Source organism: Dermacentor albipictus, chromosome 5 (assembly GCF_038994185.2).
Source record: "Dermacentor albipictus isolate Rhodes 1998 colony chromosome 5, USDA_Dalb.pri_finalv2, whole genome shotgun sequence".
NCBI lineage: Eukaryota > Metazoa > Arthropoda > Arachnida > Ixodida > Ixodidae > Dermacentor > Dermacentor albipictus.
In genome coordinates, this window is record NC_091825.1 from 159,909,081 (window position 1) to 159,928,036 (window position 18,956).

At 46.9% G+C, this 18,956-nt stretch overlaps 2 protein-coding genes and 1 pseudogene across 4 annotated transcripts in view; 2 read left to right on the plus strand and 1 right to left on the minus strand.

Annotated features, from left to right (window-relative positions):
* LOC135916337 (uncharacterized) overlaps positions 1-18,956 on the plus strand; it is a 415,240-nt gene that overhangs the window by 300,424 nt on the left and 95,860 nt on the right. The window lies entirely within an intron of this gene.
* On the plus strand, positions 12,801-13,669 carry LOC135916329 (uncharacterized; annotated as a pseudogene).
* LOC135916333 (adenosine receptor A2a-like) overlaps positions 15,731-18,956 on the minus strand; it is a 32,789-nt gene continuing 29,563 nt past the window's right edge. For both annotated transcript variants that reach the window (XM_065449667.2, XM_065449666.2), the window contains one exon: positions 15,731-17,513. In XM_065449667.2, the coding sequence (XP_065305739.1) occupies positions 16,467-17,420 (954 nt within the window). In that variant the 5' untranslated portion in view covers positions 17,421-17,513 and the 3' untranslated portion in view covers positions 15,731-16,466. The remainder of the gene's footprint in view (positions 17,514-18,956) is intronic.

Here is an 18,956-nt window from a genome sequence, read left to right on the forward strand (position 1 = left end):
TTGATACCTCCGGAGCGTCTGCTGTTCTTCAAAAGTCTTTTCATCGGTGGAAACCATGAGGTGTGTGACAGACATGGGCAAAACGTATCGATTCTGAGCATTTCACTCTTCAAAACTCTACTGTGCAGTTCATTTCACTGCTGAACCCGTTTTACTCATGAAACTTCACTGCCAACTGAAGTGAAACTTCACAACAAATAGTTGTAGCGAAGCAAGCATGTTATTTCAGTTCAATAATGAATTAGGCGTTCGCCATTCCACTATAATAGGCGAGGAGGAAGGTATAAAATTACGCGCTAATAATTTTATTGTTGTAGTTACCACCTTATTTCGGTAACAGAAGAGGTTTGAAGCACGAATTATTTGCAGCCTCCCGCGGAGGAACAGTGGCTGGCGGTTATGAGGGCGCGGGCAAGGCTTCATTGCAGACTTAAGAGGATGCTTTAGCTCGGGTGCTCCTATCCAAATAGATGTAAAAGGAGAATTCGTTTTTTCTCAGCAACAACTGCACCAAATTTGATGAGGTTTGTTGCATTTAAAAGAAAAACTTAAACTCTAGTGACTGTTGGTTTCGAATTTTTACTTTGTTGTCAATATTTACTAAAAATTATCAAAATCAAAAATTTTTATAAAACGAGACTATCAAGTGTACAACTCTGTCTTTCGGCAACGAAAAATGATATCGCAATTCTGTGAATTGCATCTAGTAGTACATTTAAAGCGGACAAAAGTGATATGTTACATATGAATCTAAAAAAATTAGCAATATGGAAATACACCTTTTGCAGAACCCTTGTAAACAACGTAACGAATTCACAAAAGATGTAAACCGATAAATCGAATTTGTCCGCTTTTACTGGTCTAATCTATGCCGTTTACAGGACCGCGACATCTGTTCGTGATGCAGAGCTATGGATCTGTAAACTTCGTGCTTCTATATATTTCAAACTGTCGAATATATGAAAATATTTTTAACAAAATTCAGGCACTAATTAGAAATTCCACTCCAAGCATTCACTAGAATTTAACTGTCTCTCTCAAATGCAAGAAATTTCATTAAAATCGGTCCAGGGGTTATCTCAGAAAAACGTTTTTGCGTTTTACGTGTATTTGAATAGGCCGCCTTAGAGTTGGGCCCGAGCTAAAGCTTCCTCTTAAATTGTACCCCACCATAGTAGCGTTTTTCGAATTATTTCTGGAAGAAATATACAGTAATTTATATTTGCAGAACAATCACAGTTTTTTTGGATCCCTCGTTTACTGCTCTGATAAGTTAAGAGCCACAACCGACTCGTATTGTTATTTGGGAAGTTACGTAACGATGCGTGGCCGCCAGTCGCGTACAACCGCGTATGGCACAGGAAGCTGCGGCTCTGCACGTATTGCGCCCACCGCGGAAGGTTAGAAAAACACCTGCACAAGCACAGCGGAGAAGTGGAAGTGGCAACGTTAAGCGGCTCGAATGATAACTGTAGAAGCGTCATTCAGAACACGCGGAATCGTCCTCCACTTCCGGCGGCGTTTTCTTTACTCCCTCGTTAAATAAAAGGATGTTGATCCATAAACAATGGTTGCATTTGTTAATTTTCGCTTTTCCTTCCTGTTTCCCTTCCTGTTCCTTCTCAAGTCCTTGCGACTCTTGTTTCCAGTTGGCAATTTTGCACGAAAAGAGCAAAATTGTCTCGTCTGGTCTTTCCATTAGGGAAAAACCAGACGAGTTAACAGGTGACCGTCATATTAATTTGCCTATAAGTTTCAAGATTATTACAGGAAGTGATAATGGACGCTATCTCGCATTATTTTATTTTCCACCTTAGCTAACCCATATGACGGGTATATGGTACCGAGAATCTGTCAGCGTCACGGCGAGCCGTCGCTCGAGGAAATATTGAAACAAAAAGAAAAGTTCAACGCAATTGGCGTTTTCTCTTGCCGGCACTCGTTCCATGTGCATACGGAACAGCTGACCACGAACTGAATCCCTTTCCTGGTCCCTGAATCAGTCTACACGAAGAAGGTTGAACTAACGAAGCAACAACGATGCGCATGACCGTTGAGTAGACGGCGACAATTGAATGCATCTGGCGTTAATCGCGTGGGCACCGAATTGATGAGGGAACTGGCCATCGCATCCCAGGAAACGCCGATAACTACCGCCATCCAAAAGGAGTGAAAAAGGCAGCAAAACGTTGACCGCTGAATAACTGTCAAGTCTCAACATTGATTTGGCGGCGCCTTAGGAATGTGTTTGAGAAATGGTGGCCTGGGCAGGGAGTGGGGGTTATGCGTCTGAAGTTCGGGAGGGGGAGGGGGGGGCCGGGCCCCCCGGGCCCCCCCTTGGGTACGTGCCTGCAACCGCTATGCCTGACAATGCCCGTCAGACATCCTCGACGGTTTCGCCAACGATCACATGTGCTGGTGCCCAGCATCAGTGCGAACCTGACATCTTCAGAGGCACCGATGTGACAGACGTCGAAGGTTGGCTCGAGTCGCATGAACGTGCGAGCACCTCCCACAAAAAGCACTATACCCTCAAGCTCAACAATGCGGCCTTTATTGAACGGCTGTCACCAAGCCGTGTTTAAAAACCACGAAGCCGATCTCCTTACGTCGACAAGCTTCAAAACCAGCATCACAGAAGCTTTCGGTCGGCCTGGCGTGCGCAAGCTTCGCGCTGAACAACGCCTACGAAGCCGATCCCAGCAAATTGGTGAAACGTTCATCAGCTACATAGCGGACATCGTCGATCTCTTCCGGCGTGTCAAGCCAACGATGGGGGAGCCGGACAAGGTTCGTGACATCATGAAGGGCATTTCCGACGATGCCTTTCATATGCTGATGTCAAAAACCCCTGACACTGTTTCTCAGGTCATTGAGCTTTGCCAGAGTTTCAGCGAGCTCTGCCGACAGCGTCTTCTCACGCGGCGCCCGCGTGTGTTCGATAAAAATCTCTCGATCATGGTCACCACTCCTAACATGGACTCCTTGCTTTGGCAGCTAAAGGAGTATGTCCATACTGAGGTCGCTTGTCAGCTTTCGCGGCGGTCCTCAGCCGCGCAACCACCCTGTCCTTTGCCTGCCAACCTTCGTGAGGTCATACAGAAGCCAGTATACGCGGCTCTGCCTTCTGCCCGCTAGACTCCACCGATGCCGACTCCCGTTGCGTATACCGAGGTGAATGCACCTCTCAGCTATGCCGAGGCTATCGCACGGCCACCACCTCAGACATTTTCGCCATTGGCATCAGCGATGCCGCTGTATCCATCTTGTCGCTTCGTTCAGCCGAGATACCCACACAGCAGTGGACAATGGCGCACTCCCGACAACCGGCCAATTTATTTTGCGTATGTTCTACCAGGCCACATCACACAATTTTGCCCGTGCTGCGCACCATCTTACCGCCTTAGCTTCCACCCTGCTCCATATGTTTCGTCATGCCCATCATTCTCTGCATACCGGAATCCCAGCCAGGTGGCTTCATACTCCGACTACCGCCCTCTTGTTTACCACCATTCGCCATCGCCTAGACGCCGCTGGCTTTCACTGATGCGTCGTCGTTCGTCTACGCCGAAACAGGGGAACTAATCACCGCAGTTTCAGAGGCAGGAACTGCGTCACATCCACGAAAAGACCGAGGCTTTCTCCGACTATAATGTTATTGACGTGGACGGCGTCACTGCACTCGCCCTCGTCGACACTGGTGCCGCAGTTTCAATTATTTGTGGCAAACTTTGCCGTTTGCTGAAAAACGTTATGATGCCACTGTCAAACGTATCACTTCGTACTGCCAGCGCAGACCGCATCACACCTGCGGCTACGTGTAGTGCTCGAACTGATTAACGGCCTCCACTACATCGTCGATTTTTCGGTGGTGCTGTATTTTTGTTCCCACGATCTTATTTTGGGCTGGGACTTTCTTTTCGCTAATAAGACCGCCATGGGCTGTTCTCGTGCTAAGTGGAATTTCAAGCGCTTTGCGACGCCCCGCTTCTCGACGGTCGTGAAGCTGAAGATAAAGTATTTGTTGCCGAAGACGTTGCAATTCCACCGCACTCATCTGCCCTTTCCGCGGTGTCATGCAACACTGTTGCTGATATAAGCGCCATTCATCTGCCATTCTCGTTTGTCTCAAATGTTCCCCGCTGCCTTTCGCTTCTTTAGAAGTTCATGCCGGCGTCACCATACTGCTCGTTTCCAACCAATTCTCATGTCCCCTAACTTTGTTTCATGGGAAGTACGTTGGCTGCGTAGAGTGTGTCGACCCTGCTGCCGTCATTGACATGCCAACTGGTTCCATCACCTCTCATGAAGTCACCGGATTGGCCTGTAAGCCCGCGCAAGGGTCGGCTTCCACCGATGTTCTAAATAGCTCCATCGCCGACACTTTGACTCTTTCCCAACGCGCCCAGTTTCTACGCCTTCTCGACAAGTTCCGTTCTTCTTTGGACTGCCAGCATGCTCCCTTGGGCCGCACGTCAACTGTTTATCATCGCTTCGACACGGGTACCAGTGCGCCACTGTGGCCAAGACCATACCATGTATCCGCGACAGAGCGTCATGGTATCGACGATCAAGTCGCTGACATGCTGAAGCGCGGCGTCATTTACTCTTCGAATAAGACCCTGAGCATCTCCAATTGTTCTTGTGAAGAAGAAAGATGGATCGATTTGATTCTGTGTCGGTTACCGTCGTCTTAACAAAATAATCCCGTAATTAGTACTTATAGAGGAAGCACTTCAATTGGAGAATAGAGGACTCAAAGTCATATTATTAACTCAACAAAAAACTTCTTAAACAAAATCGTTTTGGGTACTACAACGTATACAGTACTTTGGCACTGCGGGCGGCGCCCAGTATATGGCAGCAGCGCAAGAAATATTTCTTCAATTTCCCACCACCGCTTCAATTTGCAAATGCAATATTGCCGCTGAAATTGGTAATTAAAACTTTATTATAAAAATATTTTTGTTACGTGTGATGTGAGTCATGTTTTCCACGATGCCGCATTTGTATTGGCTGCCAAGCCTTACAGTTTGACAGAAGATGTGCACATGGGCTTATCACACGTTATCAGTGCAGCACCCTGTGTTATTTGGCGCAGGAAAAATAGCGTGTATATCTGCTTAATTCGCGATCTCTGGGAAAGAAAGCGAAGGAGAGGGGGACCCGGGGAACGTGCGCGGTATCCAAGGCGGCTGTACTGGTGCTGAAAACCGGAAATTGTCGATATCCTCGCCTTCCTCGACTACACCAGAGAGGGGGGGGGGTAGGGGGGGGGGACAGAAGACCTATGGGCCCCGGGTGCCAGACGACCTAGCTACGCCACTGCACAAACATCAGTGTGCCCACGACGCGTCATCGGTCGTGTATACACCTCACATTGGCCAAGAACCTTTCCAGCGTCGTCACTGAGGCACTGGCCGTATATCAAGCGTTCGTAAAGCGATAGCCACCTTGGTGACCAAATAATAAATCCAAAAAAAGGAAACAGAAGAACGTTAAAAATAAAAGAAGCATTGACTATGCAATTTAATAAAACAACAAAAAAGTCCTGAAGAAACGAAATTCATTGTGGTATGCGTATTTTATTTTCAATCAACATATTTATCACCCTATATAAAGCTCCGCTGGTCATCCACCTTCACAGATAAAATGACTATGAATTATTTTTCCCCTTAGTAAGTTTTTCTTTTTTTGTTTTTGCTTTCTTTTTATTTCTTCCCTTCCCTATGATTCGAATTCTTGAAGTTCTTTGGCCTCTAAGGCAGAAAGGTTAATGCTATTACTAGTGTTCTGCTCCTCTTCCGTCAGTGACGTAAAATATTTTCACAATCTTGAATTCTGAACTTAGCTCAAGGGAGGCATGATTTAGTATTTCTGTCCGCTTTCCGTCTTCTGTTTTAGAAAAATTGCGCATCGATGGTTTTACAAGTAAACGCAGTCCCCTCAGTGAGGTGCCTGCCTGGAGATGTGCTTTGAGCCTCCGTATATTAATTTTGTGGTGTATTTCCTTGTGCGAGAGGTTCCCGAGTTTTAAGAAATTTTCATCCTATATCCTGAATTGTGCCGCTTGACCGGGAGGATTTCGGTACGTTCGTGTAGCCAGCATGTCATCGAGCCACAACGTTTCCGGAGATGATACCTGGTTACAGAAGTAGCGCAATCTTGACGACTGTCGTCCGATGCTGTGGTCTGCTAAGAATCGGTGAGGCCTCGCTGGCGGTTGTGGTTGACTGCTATTTCGTCGGGCAGCTGTTTGCGGTGCCGCAAGGCGCCGTCTACGCGACACCGGTGGACGACTTCGTGGCGTCGCAGCGAGACCTAACCTCCCCCCCCCCCCCTTTTTTTATACCCTCAGCTACGAAAAACGGCGCCCATTCAGGAGAGCAGACAGCAAACGGCACCGCCTTACTATGCGCTTTTGCACGTTTTCACCTGAAGCCACTCCTTGTACAACGACAATGACGTTCTGTGCGCGCCTGCTTTATAGCACGTGACCATCGTAACCTAAAATCGCGCGCTCGATAAACTAAATACAGCCCTGCGTTTGTATGCAACGACGCGAACGGCTTCTTACCGCTGTCAACCACCGCGCGCAGTCGGAGCTAACTTATCAGCTGCACATACCCTTGAGAGATAGAGAGAGAGAAACAACTTCATGTAGTCGCCTGCAGAACGACATCACGACTAAATGGTGCCGTGACGCGGGCCCTGACGTCTTCTCAGCGGGTGGTCTCTACTCAACTCCAGCGCGTGTTACTCCCGCGGTCGGTCGCCCTGAGGGGCAACGTTCCGTCGGTTTCGCTCGGCCTTTGTCTTTCAAGAGGCGCCGAGACCTGCTGGACGGCCCAGGTTTGGCTTTCGTGGTCGTAGCATTCCGCCACAGCCACGAGTCGCGGCGGAATCATACTTGTCGAAGCTTCATCGGGGAACTTGGTGCAATTCCTAGGATGTGCGTCAGGATGGCCCTCTCACGCTGGCACACGCGGCACACATCACTCACATATAATTTCGGGTATCGATGAGTCATTAACACTGGGGTGGGTAAGGAGCCAGTTTGCAATTGTCTGAACAGTGCCGCCTCCGCTCGGCTCATTCCCGGATGCGGGGGTGGGAAAGTCCTTCGAGCCAGGCGGTGGAACTGTGCAAGCTCGTTGAACGTCGTCATGCGGTCCTTGGCACTACACTACGTTGGACGGTCGGTTGCAGGGGCGCATACCCTTGAGTAAAGTTACTGAATAGGCTTCAGTAACTCTACTCATGAGCATTCCGCCCTTTGCACGAAGTACGTCGGCGGCATAACTTTTTTTTTATTATTATGCCCTGCCTTCGTATACTCTTCAATGGGGGTTGTCATAAATGCTTGTTTTTATCTCGTGTTTTTTTTTCATTGCTGCTGCTGCAGTTGTCTTGGGCTCCTACCCTTACATTTTGTTACTTTGTCTTTAGAAAGGATATGTATGTTCGTGCGTGCGTGTGTCTGTGTTCCAGCGAGATATACTGAACGCCCTAAAATGGTTCATAGCACGTTTTCTCTTTGAGTCACCGTATTTTGCCGCCGGAGATGGCTTGATCGTGCAGTTGGAAACGTTGGCGAGCAGCTAGCGCCACTTCTCGGTGCAGAGGGTAAACGCCGTTCTAGGCAAGACGGCTTCCGAGATAGTCAACTCGGCGCACGGTCAAGCACCTCGACACTCCATTCTCTCGTTTGCAGCAGTAAAATGCCTTCATAAGTGCGGGGCTGCGTGCGTGGACGGTCATGCCAGGAATTTATTTATTACAAGATTCCTGATTTTACGGCGTTACCTTTAACACAAATTGGTAGACGATCTCGTGTATGATTTACTTTTAGCTTCAAGAATCTTATTCTGAGCCGCATGCTGAAACGAACGCACAGTGGCGGTTGTTATGTGGGAAATATAGCCGAATGATGTGGACATGATGGACAAATGATGTGCAATGATATGAATATAGTCGAATGCTGTGCATTTGCCAATTTTGTTCCTGCGCGTCTGGCGTGAAGGAAAGCAGAGCGCGCGCGCATGCGCTTTCGCGCACCCGGTCATCCGAAGGCGCAAGCTGGCGTTGGCACGGTCGAAGTATGCGGCCGATTGTGGCCCGATTTTTTCGAAAGGCTCTGGTGAAGCCTCCAGTTTATTATGTATTTGCAACTATCATCAGTAGAGCAGGCGTAAGAAAGAACCTAAAGGTTTTGTAAAATTCGCCTCAAGTGCCATGAGGACCGGGAGTTTCTGAGATTGGAAACTGATTAATCGCGACCTCTACCCCCTGTTCAGCAAACTAACCACTTAAGATTGAACAATGTTCGTCAGATAGAGGAGTTATGATAGGCACAAAGTACCGTAGAAGTTTGGTATCCTGGGCCCCAGAAATGTCACCGACAGAACACCGAACAGCCTCTTCATGACTGAGGCGCAATGTCACTCGTGCTGGTTACCAACGCCATTTTTCAACCAGTGAATTTTGGAGGGCTAGGTTTTGTACCTTTGTAAGTGCGACAGTTACTCTTATGTTTTTTTTTTCAGTATAACTCTCATCAGATAATGCGAGCCCTCTTAACCTGGTTCATGTCCTGTCAGAATTGGAGGTGCCTTCGAATTCTCTTGTTATACCTTGTTTATGGAGGTCCATGCATGTTTATTTTTCTAGTGCTTTTCTGTCCATTCTGTTTTTAAAGATTACTTGATCACTGTGTCTCGAAAAAAAATTTGCAGACATGTATTATCACTGTTGCTCCCGGCGCCGTTTTACAGCTCGCTATACACCCGTGAGCAAAAGTAAAAACATAATTTCTTCGTAATTAACAGGCATAAACGGAAACTGACGAGTGCAATAGAAAATCCGCAACGTCAAGTTTGGACTGCAGTCTTTAATTTCAAGCTACGCTCACAGGCAGAGAAGAAAATCAGTTTTATCGTGCAACCACTGGTCCCTATACTTTTGCTCACGGGTGTACATCCTATTACCAAGGCATGATGTGCTTGCAAGAGTGCGCAAAATCCCGGTTCACCCTTCCACAAAAACTTTTTTTTTTTACAGATTACATGCTGAAACCTTGCCATTTAGAACGTGGCTTCGGAAAGAGAATGTTTTCGTTTCGTCAATTAACTGTCACCTTTATAACGTGCCTGAAACTATTAGACATCACTTTTGTGACTGTAAAGAAGCCATTATATTCTGGGGTGTTCTCCATAGAAAGTTGCAGGACGACTTTGGCCTAAATTCTCTCAATATCCTATATCTTGTTGCACCGTGTGATGACGTACCATTCGATAAGTTTTCCTGATAGATCTGCATATCCTGTGGAAAACCTGTATGCAAGATTGCATATCCTATAGACCGCAAATAAAGACGGTGACAGCGGAAGAGAGCACAATAACGACACAGGCGGTCAGTGTGATGTGCAATAAACAGAAACTAGGCCAAAGTGAAGTTTTTCTGAATCGTATGCAAGACTGCAGTGCAGAAACAGTTGCCTGAAGAAAACATTTCTCTGGGAGCATTAAGCACTTTAAGGACGTTTACGATGAAAATGAATGTCAGCTGTATTAGGACACAAGTTTGATTGGGTGCTTAATTTCTTTCAAGTTTTTGTTGTGATGAAAGGGGCTGCATTGTATCACGTTTTCTTTGTATCTACTACTCGGTGTACTACTGGTTATGACCATCTGGAGTTCATAATTTTGTAGATGGTTCCTGTACATTCAATATTCCATTCATTATAATAAATACCATTCAAGAAAAACAAAGCGATTGTGACATGTTCTTTTTCTCATGGGAATGCACAGTTTGTGGAAAACGCTAATGATGAACCGAAACGCCAAAACGGTGCTGCCTACAAGGGTACATTTTATCCAAATGATACTACGCCTAAAACAAGTTTATGATAGATTCGATGTACAACTGGGCTGGTACCCTATATTGGTGAGGTGGTTATCTTTACCACCCTTCTAAAGTGAAACCAACGTTTCTACTCACAGTGTGAACGCTGCATTTTCTGTGTGGAACATTTATTGTGGCCTCCACTCTCTAACTATGCAGAACTGCTGAATGTCGGGTTGAATGCTACTGTAATAAATACCGTGAAAGAAAAAAAAAGCGATTGTGACATGAGGGTTAGAGCGTCGGGCTGCTGTGTCGGTGAGTTCGATCTCACCATCGGACACGTAATTATCTTTTTTTTTTAGCTTCTTGACAATGCAACAGCAGCATCCAGCAGCCACGGTCACGGAAATCCGAGAGGGTTCGAAAATAAAGCATCGCCTTTAAAAAAAGATCGCCCCGATACCATGCGCCGCCAAACAAAGCTCTGGACAAGCGTGACCAAACAGCTAGTGTGCTAAGCTTCGTTTTGGCGCATCCATGAAGGCATCGGGAAAGCTCACACCAAGAGGCGTAATCACAGCGTCGAAATAAGGACGATGGTTCGATTTGTGTGGCGCAGACCAGGAGGCGTCAGAATACGTAAAGAGCTGATCGATGTCTCTCGTACACGCGAGTTCCTGCTGTCCTCAAGTACTCACTACCAGTTTTCCAACAAAAAAAGTAAGAAACTTTCTCGTGTTTCAGAGGCTAGAACTTTTTGCGCGATTTGAAAACTGATTTAAGATCACCTGGTCAGTAGCTACAAACTTTACATCCTCAGTAGCCACGTAACTGTGCTAATTGAATTTATTATTTAGTATAATTAACTAATTAGCGAGAATATTAGAACACGTAACCTGATTGACGATGTACGCCGTTGCCAATAATACGGGACCACGTGACCCCTGCATGGACTTACCATTTTTCATCCTTGAAATCAAGGTGGCCCTAGCTTTGTGCAGACGTATACGTCTTCACCAGGACCTGACGGAATTTCTTAGAGAGCTCTGTGTCGTCTGGGTAAACGAGCGAGGAGTGTTCTGCACGAAATGTATAATTAATCCTGGCTTAGTGGCACACTTCCTACAAGCTAGAAGACTAGTCGCGTAATTCTGCTACTGAAGCCTGAGAAGTCTCCGTTGGAGCTTTCATCGTATCGCCAGATTGCATTGGCGAGCGTTGTGGGCAAAGGGATGGAGACAATGATCCTGGGACGCCTTGAGTGGAACTTGGTATACCACAACGTCTGCCTAGATGCCATGACAGACTTACGACGTGGCCACTCATCGAATCATAACGTCGTCGACCTGGTTACCTGCATTCAGCGCCAAAAAGGATGTAAACGTCTCTGCGCTTCTTTTTTCCTCGATGTCAAAGGGACGTAAGGCAACGTTACACACGAAGCCATCCTCGCCGTTCTCTAAGAGGTAGGCCTCGGTGGTCGGATGTTTGGATGGATACATAGCTATCTCCCTATACGATCTTTCTTTGTGGGCACCGTTAACGACAACACTTATATACATTACACCTCCCCAGGATGGCGTAAAGAGCCTTACGTTGTTTAACCTCACGCTGATTGGTCTCCTTGATCACTTTCCAAACATAGTTCAATTGTACGCAGACGACATATGCGTTTGGGCGTCCGGAGTGACACGCTTACAGCTGCGCGCAAGGCTCCAGAACGCTGCCACTCAGACTGCACTCTACCTCCGCATTCAAGGCCTGGAGATTTCAGCGGATAAATGTGCACTTGTTCCATTTACGCGTACGCTCATGACGCACTACAGTGTATTAATCAAGGGGCAGGTGATACGATTTGTACAGTCTTGCAAATTCTTAGGCAATTCTTAGGTGTCATTATTTACGTATATTTCATAGAGCCCCCATTTATTGTACATGAAGAAGTGGTTCACAGACATCTGCCACCTCAAGTTCTTCACTGGAAAGACCTGGGGAATGTCCACAAGTGCTATGCTGCAACTATATAGAGTACTTGTTCTCGGCGTTTTGCGGTACGGCTTGCCAGAATTTGCTAACGCAAGTAAAACAAGCCTACGTACTATTCAAAACGCTCAGGCTGAGGCGCTCAGGATTTGTCTAGGTCTTCCTCTAAGTGCGTCAACGGCAGCAACTACTGCAATCGCCAGACCGCCTCATCAAGACCCACATCACAGTTGCGGCACTATGAGTGCACGTAAGGCACCTTGTCCGCACTCCTTGCCACCATCTAGCCTCTCTACCTGCGGATAGATCACGTGCCTCATTCTGCCGAACGGTATCCGCAAATCGTGAGGTTATACCATCTTGCTTCATACCGGCCGCGAGACCTTCGACTCCTCCTTGCTGCCTCATTTGACCAAAGATCAACCTGACAGTGCCTGGCGTCCGGAAAAAAAGTAGATATGTCATTGTCGGCTCTTAAGCAGCTTACTTTACTCCTATTAAATGAGAAGTACTGGTTTTACACCCACAATGCACCGACGGCTCCGTCCTGCCGAAGAGCTATACCGCACCTGTCGTCATTCCAGCAAAAGCCACCACTATCAAGTTAAAAACATGTCACTTGACAACGTCGACGGCAGCAGAACTCGCAGCTCTTCGAGTCACACTACAGTTTATTAATGACGAACCAACAAACAAACGGTCAATTTTCTGCTACTCGAAGACTGCAGTACAATGTTTATTGTCAGCCTTAGGGAGCGGTCCGCATGAACAGCTGATATTTGAAATCACAAAGGCCATACACCACCTGTCTGAGAAAGGGCATGAAATAATTTTTCAGTGGCTACCAAGTCACTGTGGTTAGCTTAGGTTAGGTTAGGTAAGGTTAAATAGATGCGTCTTAAGTTATGCGTCTAATATGATGCTCGTGATGTAGTCGCTACCGCTACCGTATGTTGTTACTTTACGCAGTGATGCTGTTTCCAGGGCCCCACTACTTGGGCCCCGGCAGCCACAAAGGAAGGACCCCCGTGGACGAGGACGACCGCATTGCCAAGCGGCACGACGAGGCGTACGAAAGAGTGCAAAGCGACACAGACGTGTTTGCCGTCGACCGGACGTCTAGGAAGGAGCTTTTCAAGGACTTTATATCAACAGGCAATTGGCACTCTGCTTTGGGCGCAGCCGGCTTGGGTGCGAAGAACGTGGTCGAGGAGCACGTACTAGGCCGCAGTCTCTATGGAATGCCAACCGGATGGAAGCGTGCAAATAACGGGGACCCAAATCCTGCAGCACCAAAACGAGCAAACGCCGACGATCAAATGCCCTCGGAGGAGTCAGCGGACGCCCCCGCAGCAACTGGGGGAGCAGGTGTTGGAAGTAAGCATCCGTCTTCATCCGAGCGGGTTCAGCAGATTTTGCGAGCACCTCGGGACCACGGAGTGGTCTCAGTTTTCCATGACAGCAAGATTGTCACCGCTTGGGGCTACTCCATGCTAAAGACATCACTCAAGTATGACAAGGAAAAAATATTTCCTGGTATCGTAACAAGCATGTCTCGTTTACCCGTTGACCACCCTTACCTTTACATTCCTCACGGCACTTGAACTGTCCGGTAAACACAAAGGCGCTGTAGTGCTCTGTCAAGGTGACTCCCCACGGCTTGCACACCCCTTGGAAGACGGGCTCTTCGGTCGTGCAGCCTGTCAATTCAGATATGCTCGTTTATGGCCTCGCTTCGACTGGCTTAAACCATCACATGGACACAGCCGTGTGTCGCATCACGCATGGCGCGCCACAGAATGCTATGAAGCCCCAAACTCTTCGGCCATTTACAACATAAGACCATGCCATTTTGGCCAAGAGCTACTGGGGTCTTGCTTTAGAACCGACCATGGAAACACAACAAATAATCCCGAAAAGAGGTGAGACGCGTAATTAGGAATGAGCCAGCATGTCTTTGTGTCGCCCATGGCATGGCTGGCTACGTGAACGCCTCTCGAACGAAACGTCCAAAACTGAGTGGAGTTCCCAAAACCGGGAAGACAATCGATTGCGTACGACGTACTTGCATCTACTCTTGATGTTGGTGTTGTTGGCATTTTCAGAATTCAGTTGGAAGTTTTCAGTATATTTGTGGAAATGGTAGCAGTGTTCGCAGCTCTGGGCATGAGGCTCGTGTTAATCGCAGGTATTTGACTCGTTGACTGCGCCGGTCAAACTCCGACACTTTAGTATAACGTCTCGTGTAGTTCTGATCATAGATCCACCCCCGCATAGGGAGCTAAGGGTTTATTTCTCTAGCCGTGCATTATTTAACTAGTGTTTTTTTTTCGCCTACTGATCATCATCAGCCAATTTTTATGTCCACTGCAGGACCAAGGCCTCTCCCAGCGACCTCCAATTACTCCTGTCTTGCAGTAGCTTATTCGAACTTACGCCTGCAAACTTCCTAATTTCATCACTCCACCTAATTTTCTGCCGTCCTCGATGGCGCTTCCCTTCCCTAGGCACCCATTCTGTAACTCTAAGGGTCCACCGGTTATCTACCCTACGCTTTACATGGTCTTAGCGTAGTCCTTAACTTATTCTCGAGCTTCTCTGTTAACCTCCAAGCTTCTGCCCCATATGTTAGCACCGCTAGAATTATTTAGCGCTTTTCTTTCGAACGACAGCGGTAAGCTCCCAGTCAGGATTTGGTAATGCCTGCTGTATGTAGTCCAACACATTTTTGTTCTGTAAACTTCCTTATCATACTCAGGGTCGCCAGTGGGTAATTCACATAGATAAACGTACTTCCGTACAGACTCTAGAGGCTGAATTCTTGTTCCTTGCCAGGCTGTTAAACATTACCTTTTTCTTCTGCATATTAATCTTCAACCTTATTCTTCCACTTTCTCGGTTAAGGTACTCAATCATTTATTGCAATTCATCGCTAGTGTTGCTGAACAGTACCATGTCGTCTGCAAACCGAAAGTTGCTGAAATATTCGCCGTTGATCCTCACTCTTAAACCTTCGCTTTCTCTCCCTCTCCCCCTTCCCCATCTTTCATCTCCCCCATTCCTCTCCCATGTGTAGGGTGGCAAACCGGTTAAGCTAAACTGGTTAACCTCCCTGCCTTTTCTTCTCCACTTTTCCTTCCTTCCTTCGCAGTTTAATAGCTTGAATTATTCTTCTAAGCATCCAGTGAATAGCATTTGAGAGAGTGTCTCCTGGCCTGACCCCTTTCTTAATAGGTAACTCTCTACTTCTTTTGTGGAGAACCAAGGTATCTGTGGAATTTTTGTACATATTTCCCATAATATTCACGTACACCTCCTGTACTCCTTGATCACGCAATGCCTCCGTGACTACTGGTATCTCTACCGAATAAAATGCCTTTTAATAATCTATGAAAGCCACATAAAGAGTTTGATTGTACTCCGCAGATTTGTCAATTACCTGATTGATGACATGGATGTGATCCAATATCCGTTCTTGAAGCCAGAATGTTCTCTTGGTTGATTGAAGTCAAGTGTTGCCCTGGTTCTATTGGAAATTATCTTGCTGAACATTTTATACAATACTGAAAGCAAGCTAATGGGCCACGAATTATTTCTTTAACGTCTCCCTTCTTATGTATTAGTATAATGTTGGCATTCTTCCAGCTCTGTCGTACACTTGAAGTCGTGAGGCATTGTGTACCTACTGATATCATGCACTAAAACTTTTCTTCTTGCTCTTGGCCTCGTCCCTGCTCAGGCATCCACCACCAGTTCTCCATTCCAGCCAAGTTATGTTCGCGCGGGAGCGTTGGTTTGGAGCGATCGCTGGTGTTCCGCAGCCACGCATGACAGTACTATCTAATCGAACAGAGTTATGTTTCCCCCTTGATCACTCACAAAAACATTGAATCTCTTTTGAGCAGTAAATAAATAGACATACTTTATTTTGGTCCAAGGTACACTCGATAAACGACATGGTTGCAAGTGAAACACTGCAGATGTTAATGAAGTGAGATCGTTCCTTTAATCTCGTTTCTTCGTAACTGACGCTCTGCCGTAAGTGACTCGGATGTCAACGATGATGTTATGCAACTTTTCACTTTGGGTGACTACGGACGTCGATTGCAGGTTTTAATGTCACTAGTGTTTTGCTGTATGGTGACGTGCAATATTACGGGCTACACCCGCTATCTGGAAAAAGAAACAGGCTTTACATCTTCGTCAAATAGAAAAGTGTTCCATGATGTTCGCGAAATTATAGAGAAAATGTTATCGCTAATTTTTTTCATGTCAGATTCAAACTTTTATCGGATGAGTATAATCGAAATGCATTTAACTAGAATTTTTGAATCTAATTGCATCATCGCTTCATCCCCATTGTCATTTGTAATCAGTTAAAACATTAATACTGGAACACCAGCCAGCTTTTATTGGCCTGCCATTCGACAATAATCAATTTCGGCTGGGGAGATTATTTTCATCAATGAATGCAAACTTGCTGCTCTATTTCCTATTGCACATGAAGGTATTTTTACAGGGTATACTAAGAACCCACGTGAAGGGCTTCAGGCTGCTGAAAAGCAACACTTCTCTTGTAACGGTCCCTCGTTCCTTTGCAAAAATGACACCAACAACTCGTCACGGTAATGTTGCACTCACGTTGGCCTCGCACCGTTCGATTTTCGTGGGCACAAAATGTCGCGGAAGGCAGCTCTCAAATCCTTAGCCTTCCATCCGTATATGACGGGGTTCAGAGATGATTTGCCGAAAAACAGACAGATCACGTACGGCTTTACGTGAACCTGCAGGCTCGTGCTCACGTCGACGAAGAACGGAATGAGTACAATGACGGAGTAGGGAAGGACACCCAGTATGCACACAGCCAACACCAGCGCCATGGTGCACGCGGTGCGGGCCTCTTGCCTGACTCGGTGGTGAACGTCGCTGGTGGACGCCACCACTTTCAAGTGTTTCCACGAGGCGCGAAACACGAAGAAGTACAAGACCAGAGTCAGGGTCGTGCCAACCGTCGAGATGCCCACGGTCACTAGGATGTAGATGCGGGAGTACACATAAGTCAGATCGCAGACAACATGAACGACATCGAGGGCTAACGGATAGTCCTTGTTGTCGCCGATGCCCATGTAAGGCAAGAGGCTGTACAGCAGGCATGAGATCCACACGCATACAATGTAGCCGGCGGCGAGTCGGTATCGCATGAGGCGGTGGTACGATATGCCATGCACCACGGACACGTACCGGTCAACGGCGACGCCCAGGTGGCTGAAGGAGGAACAGGCGGTAGAGTACGTAGCGAACCAGTAGCGGAACATGCAAAGCCTTCGGTGGCACGACAGATGCTCGAAAAAGTAGAAAGCGTCATAGAAAGGGACGTTGAGTGCGACCAGCAGGTCCGCGCAGGCGAGACTCAGCACAAAGTAGTTGGTGATCGTGCGAAGTCGGGTGCACCGGCACACGGACACGATGACAAGAAGGTTCCCCAGGAGAGCGACCACTGCGAGGCTGCACTGGATGCCGGCCACCCAGACGATACTGCTGACCCTGTACTTTGCAGGGTTGCAAGTCGTGTGGTTTGCCTCCATGGTCATCGAATTGGAGGGCTCTCGGTGAAGTGCCTGTCGCACTGGGCTCCTAGGCTGCTCTCTGTCATCTCGCGCTGCTGTCTGGAACCCTTCGGAGTTCTGCAAAAAAAAAAAACAAGAGGCATACCAATTACGAAAGTAAAGACCGTGAGGCGCATCCTCAGCCTTTATTGATGAAAGGCCGCCTCGACGAAATCCCTAACATCCTGGCTGAGGATTAAGCTGCACATGATTGCTCTCTCTTAGCAGTGCTTTTTTTACTTGCAATGTTATTTCAGTGCGCTTTATGTTGTCGGTGCAGCTTCTCTGCTACCCGCTGATCCACTAAAGTCTGCAAGATGATTTAGAGAAGAATTCGGATGAAATTGATTGTTTTCGGTGCCTTCTGGGCCAAGACGGCAACATTTGTGGTCCAGAAGCAATTTTCGCCTGTGACCTTGCTGGAGGAAGGCGAGGTGACCAGAACAACTACTGGAATGCAGTCATAGTGAATGTTGTTTGAGATTTCACCAGGCCACAAGTTTATCCTGAAACACAACTTTGAGATTGTGCCAGAATCAGGATGTATGTCCGAGGGGGAAAAGTAAGTCTTTTTCGGCGTTTCAGTCGACTTTGAAGAAAAATAAACGGGGTTGTTGTCTTTGCCGATGTTTCTGTGAACGACATTCAGGAAGGGCGAAATATACTGTAAGATTGTGATGTCCTCACAGAATGGGTAGTGCCGACCCGCAAAGTGCAGAAACATTCACGAAACGCAGTCGGTGACCGCCAGACTCTATCTATCATGAGGCTACAACATTTCGTACCACCAACTGACTACGTTCGAAAGAAATTAAGGCGTCATCCACTAGCATTGCCTCAAAACTCATTGTCATTCTGTTTCGAAGTTCATTCACGAAAGAAAGAAAATTATAGCGCGTGTATCCTTGTGCTTGGCAACCAATACGGCGAGCAGCAGCCAAGCACTCAACGCGAGCTCACTGAAACAGACTCGTAAGGTAGCACGCAAAGTGGATGTTAATCGATAAAGCCTGGTCCTTGATCACAAGCCGTGTTGTTCATGTGAACGATGGCTCGCGTGCGCAGTACTCCGTGCCAGTGAATCACATTTTCTTTTATCATTGAAATGAATAGAAAAGGAACAGGTGCAGTCACCCTGTAATATTGACAGCTGCTGCTTTTCGCTTAGTAGTAACAACAATAATAATAATTTTTTAACTAGTGTGAGAAGAAACAACACCTTAGAGTCGAAAATCTACAGCATACAGTCTTACACACAGACAAACATACAGAGATAAAAGGCGAGTACAGGTTGCACCGCACCAAGCTCCTACGCGTACGCGTATGCGGAGTCACAAAAACGTACACGAGGCTGCGATGCACTCTGCGATGGATAGGTGAACATATGAGAAGGCGCATCGATGAAATAATGCACGTACAGAGATACGACAGACAAAAGCGACCTTCATCACAGTATACATAGAAAAAAAAATAGGGTATGACACACATGGTATACAAATGCACATAAGTACAAATAACGGA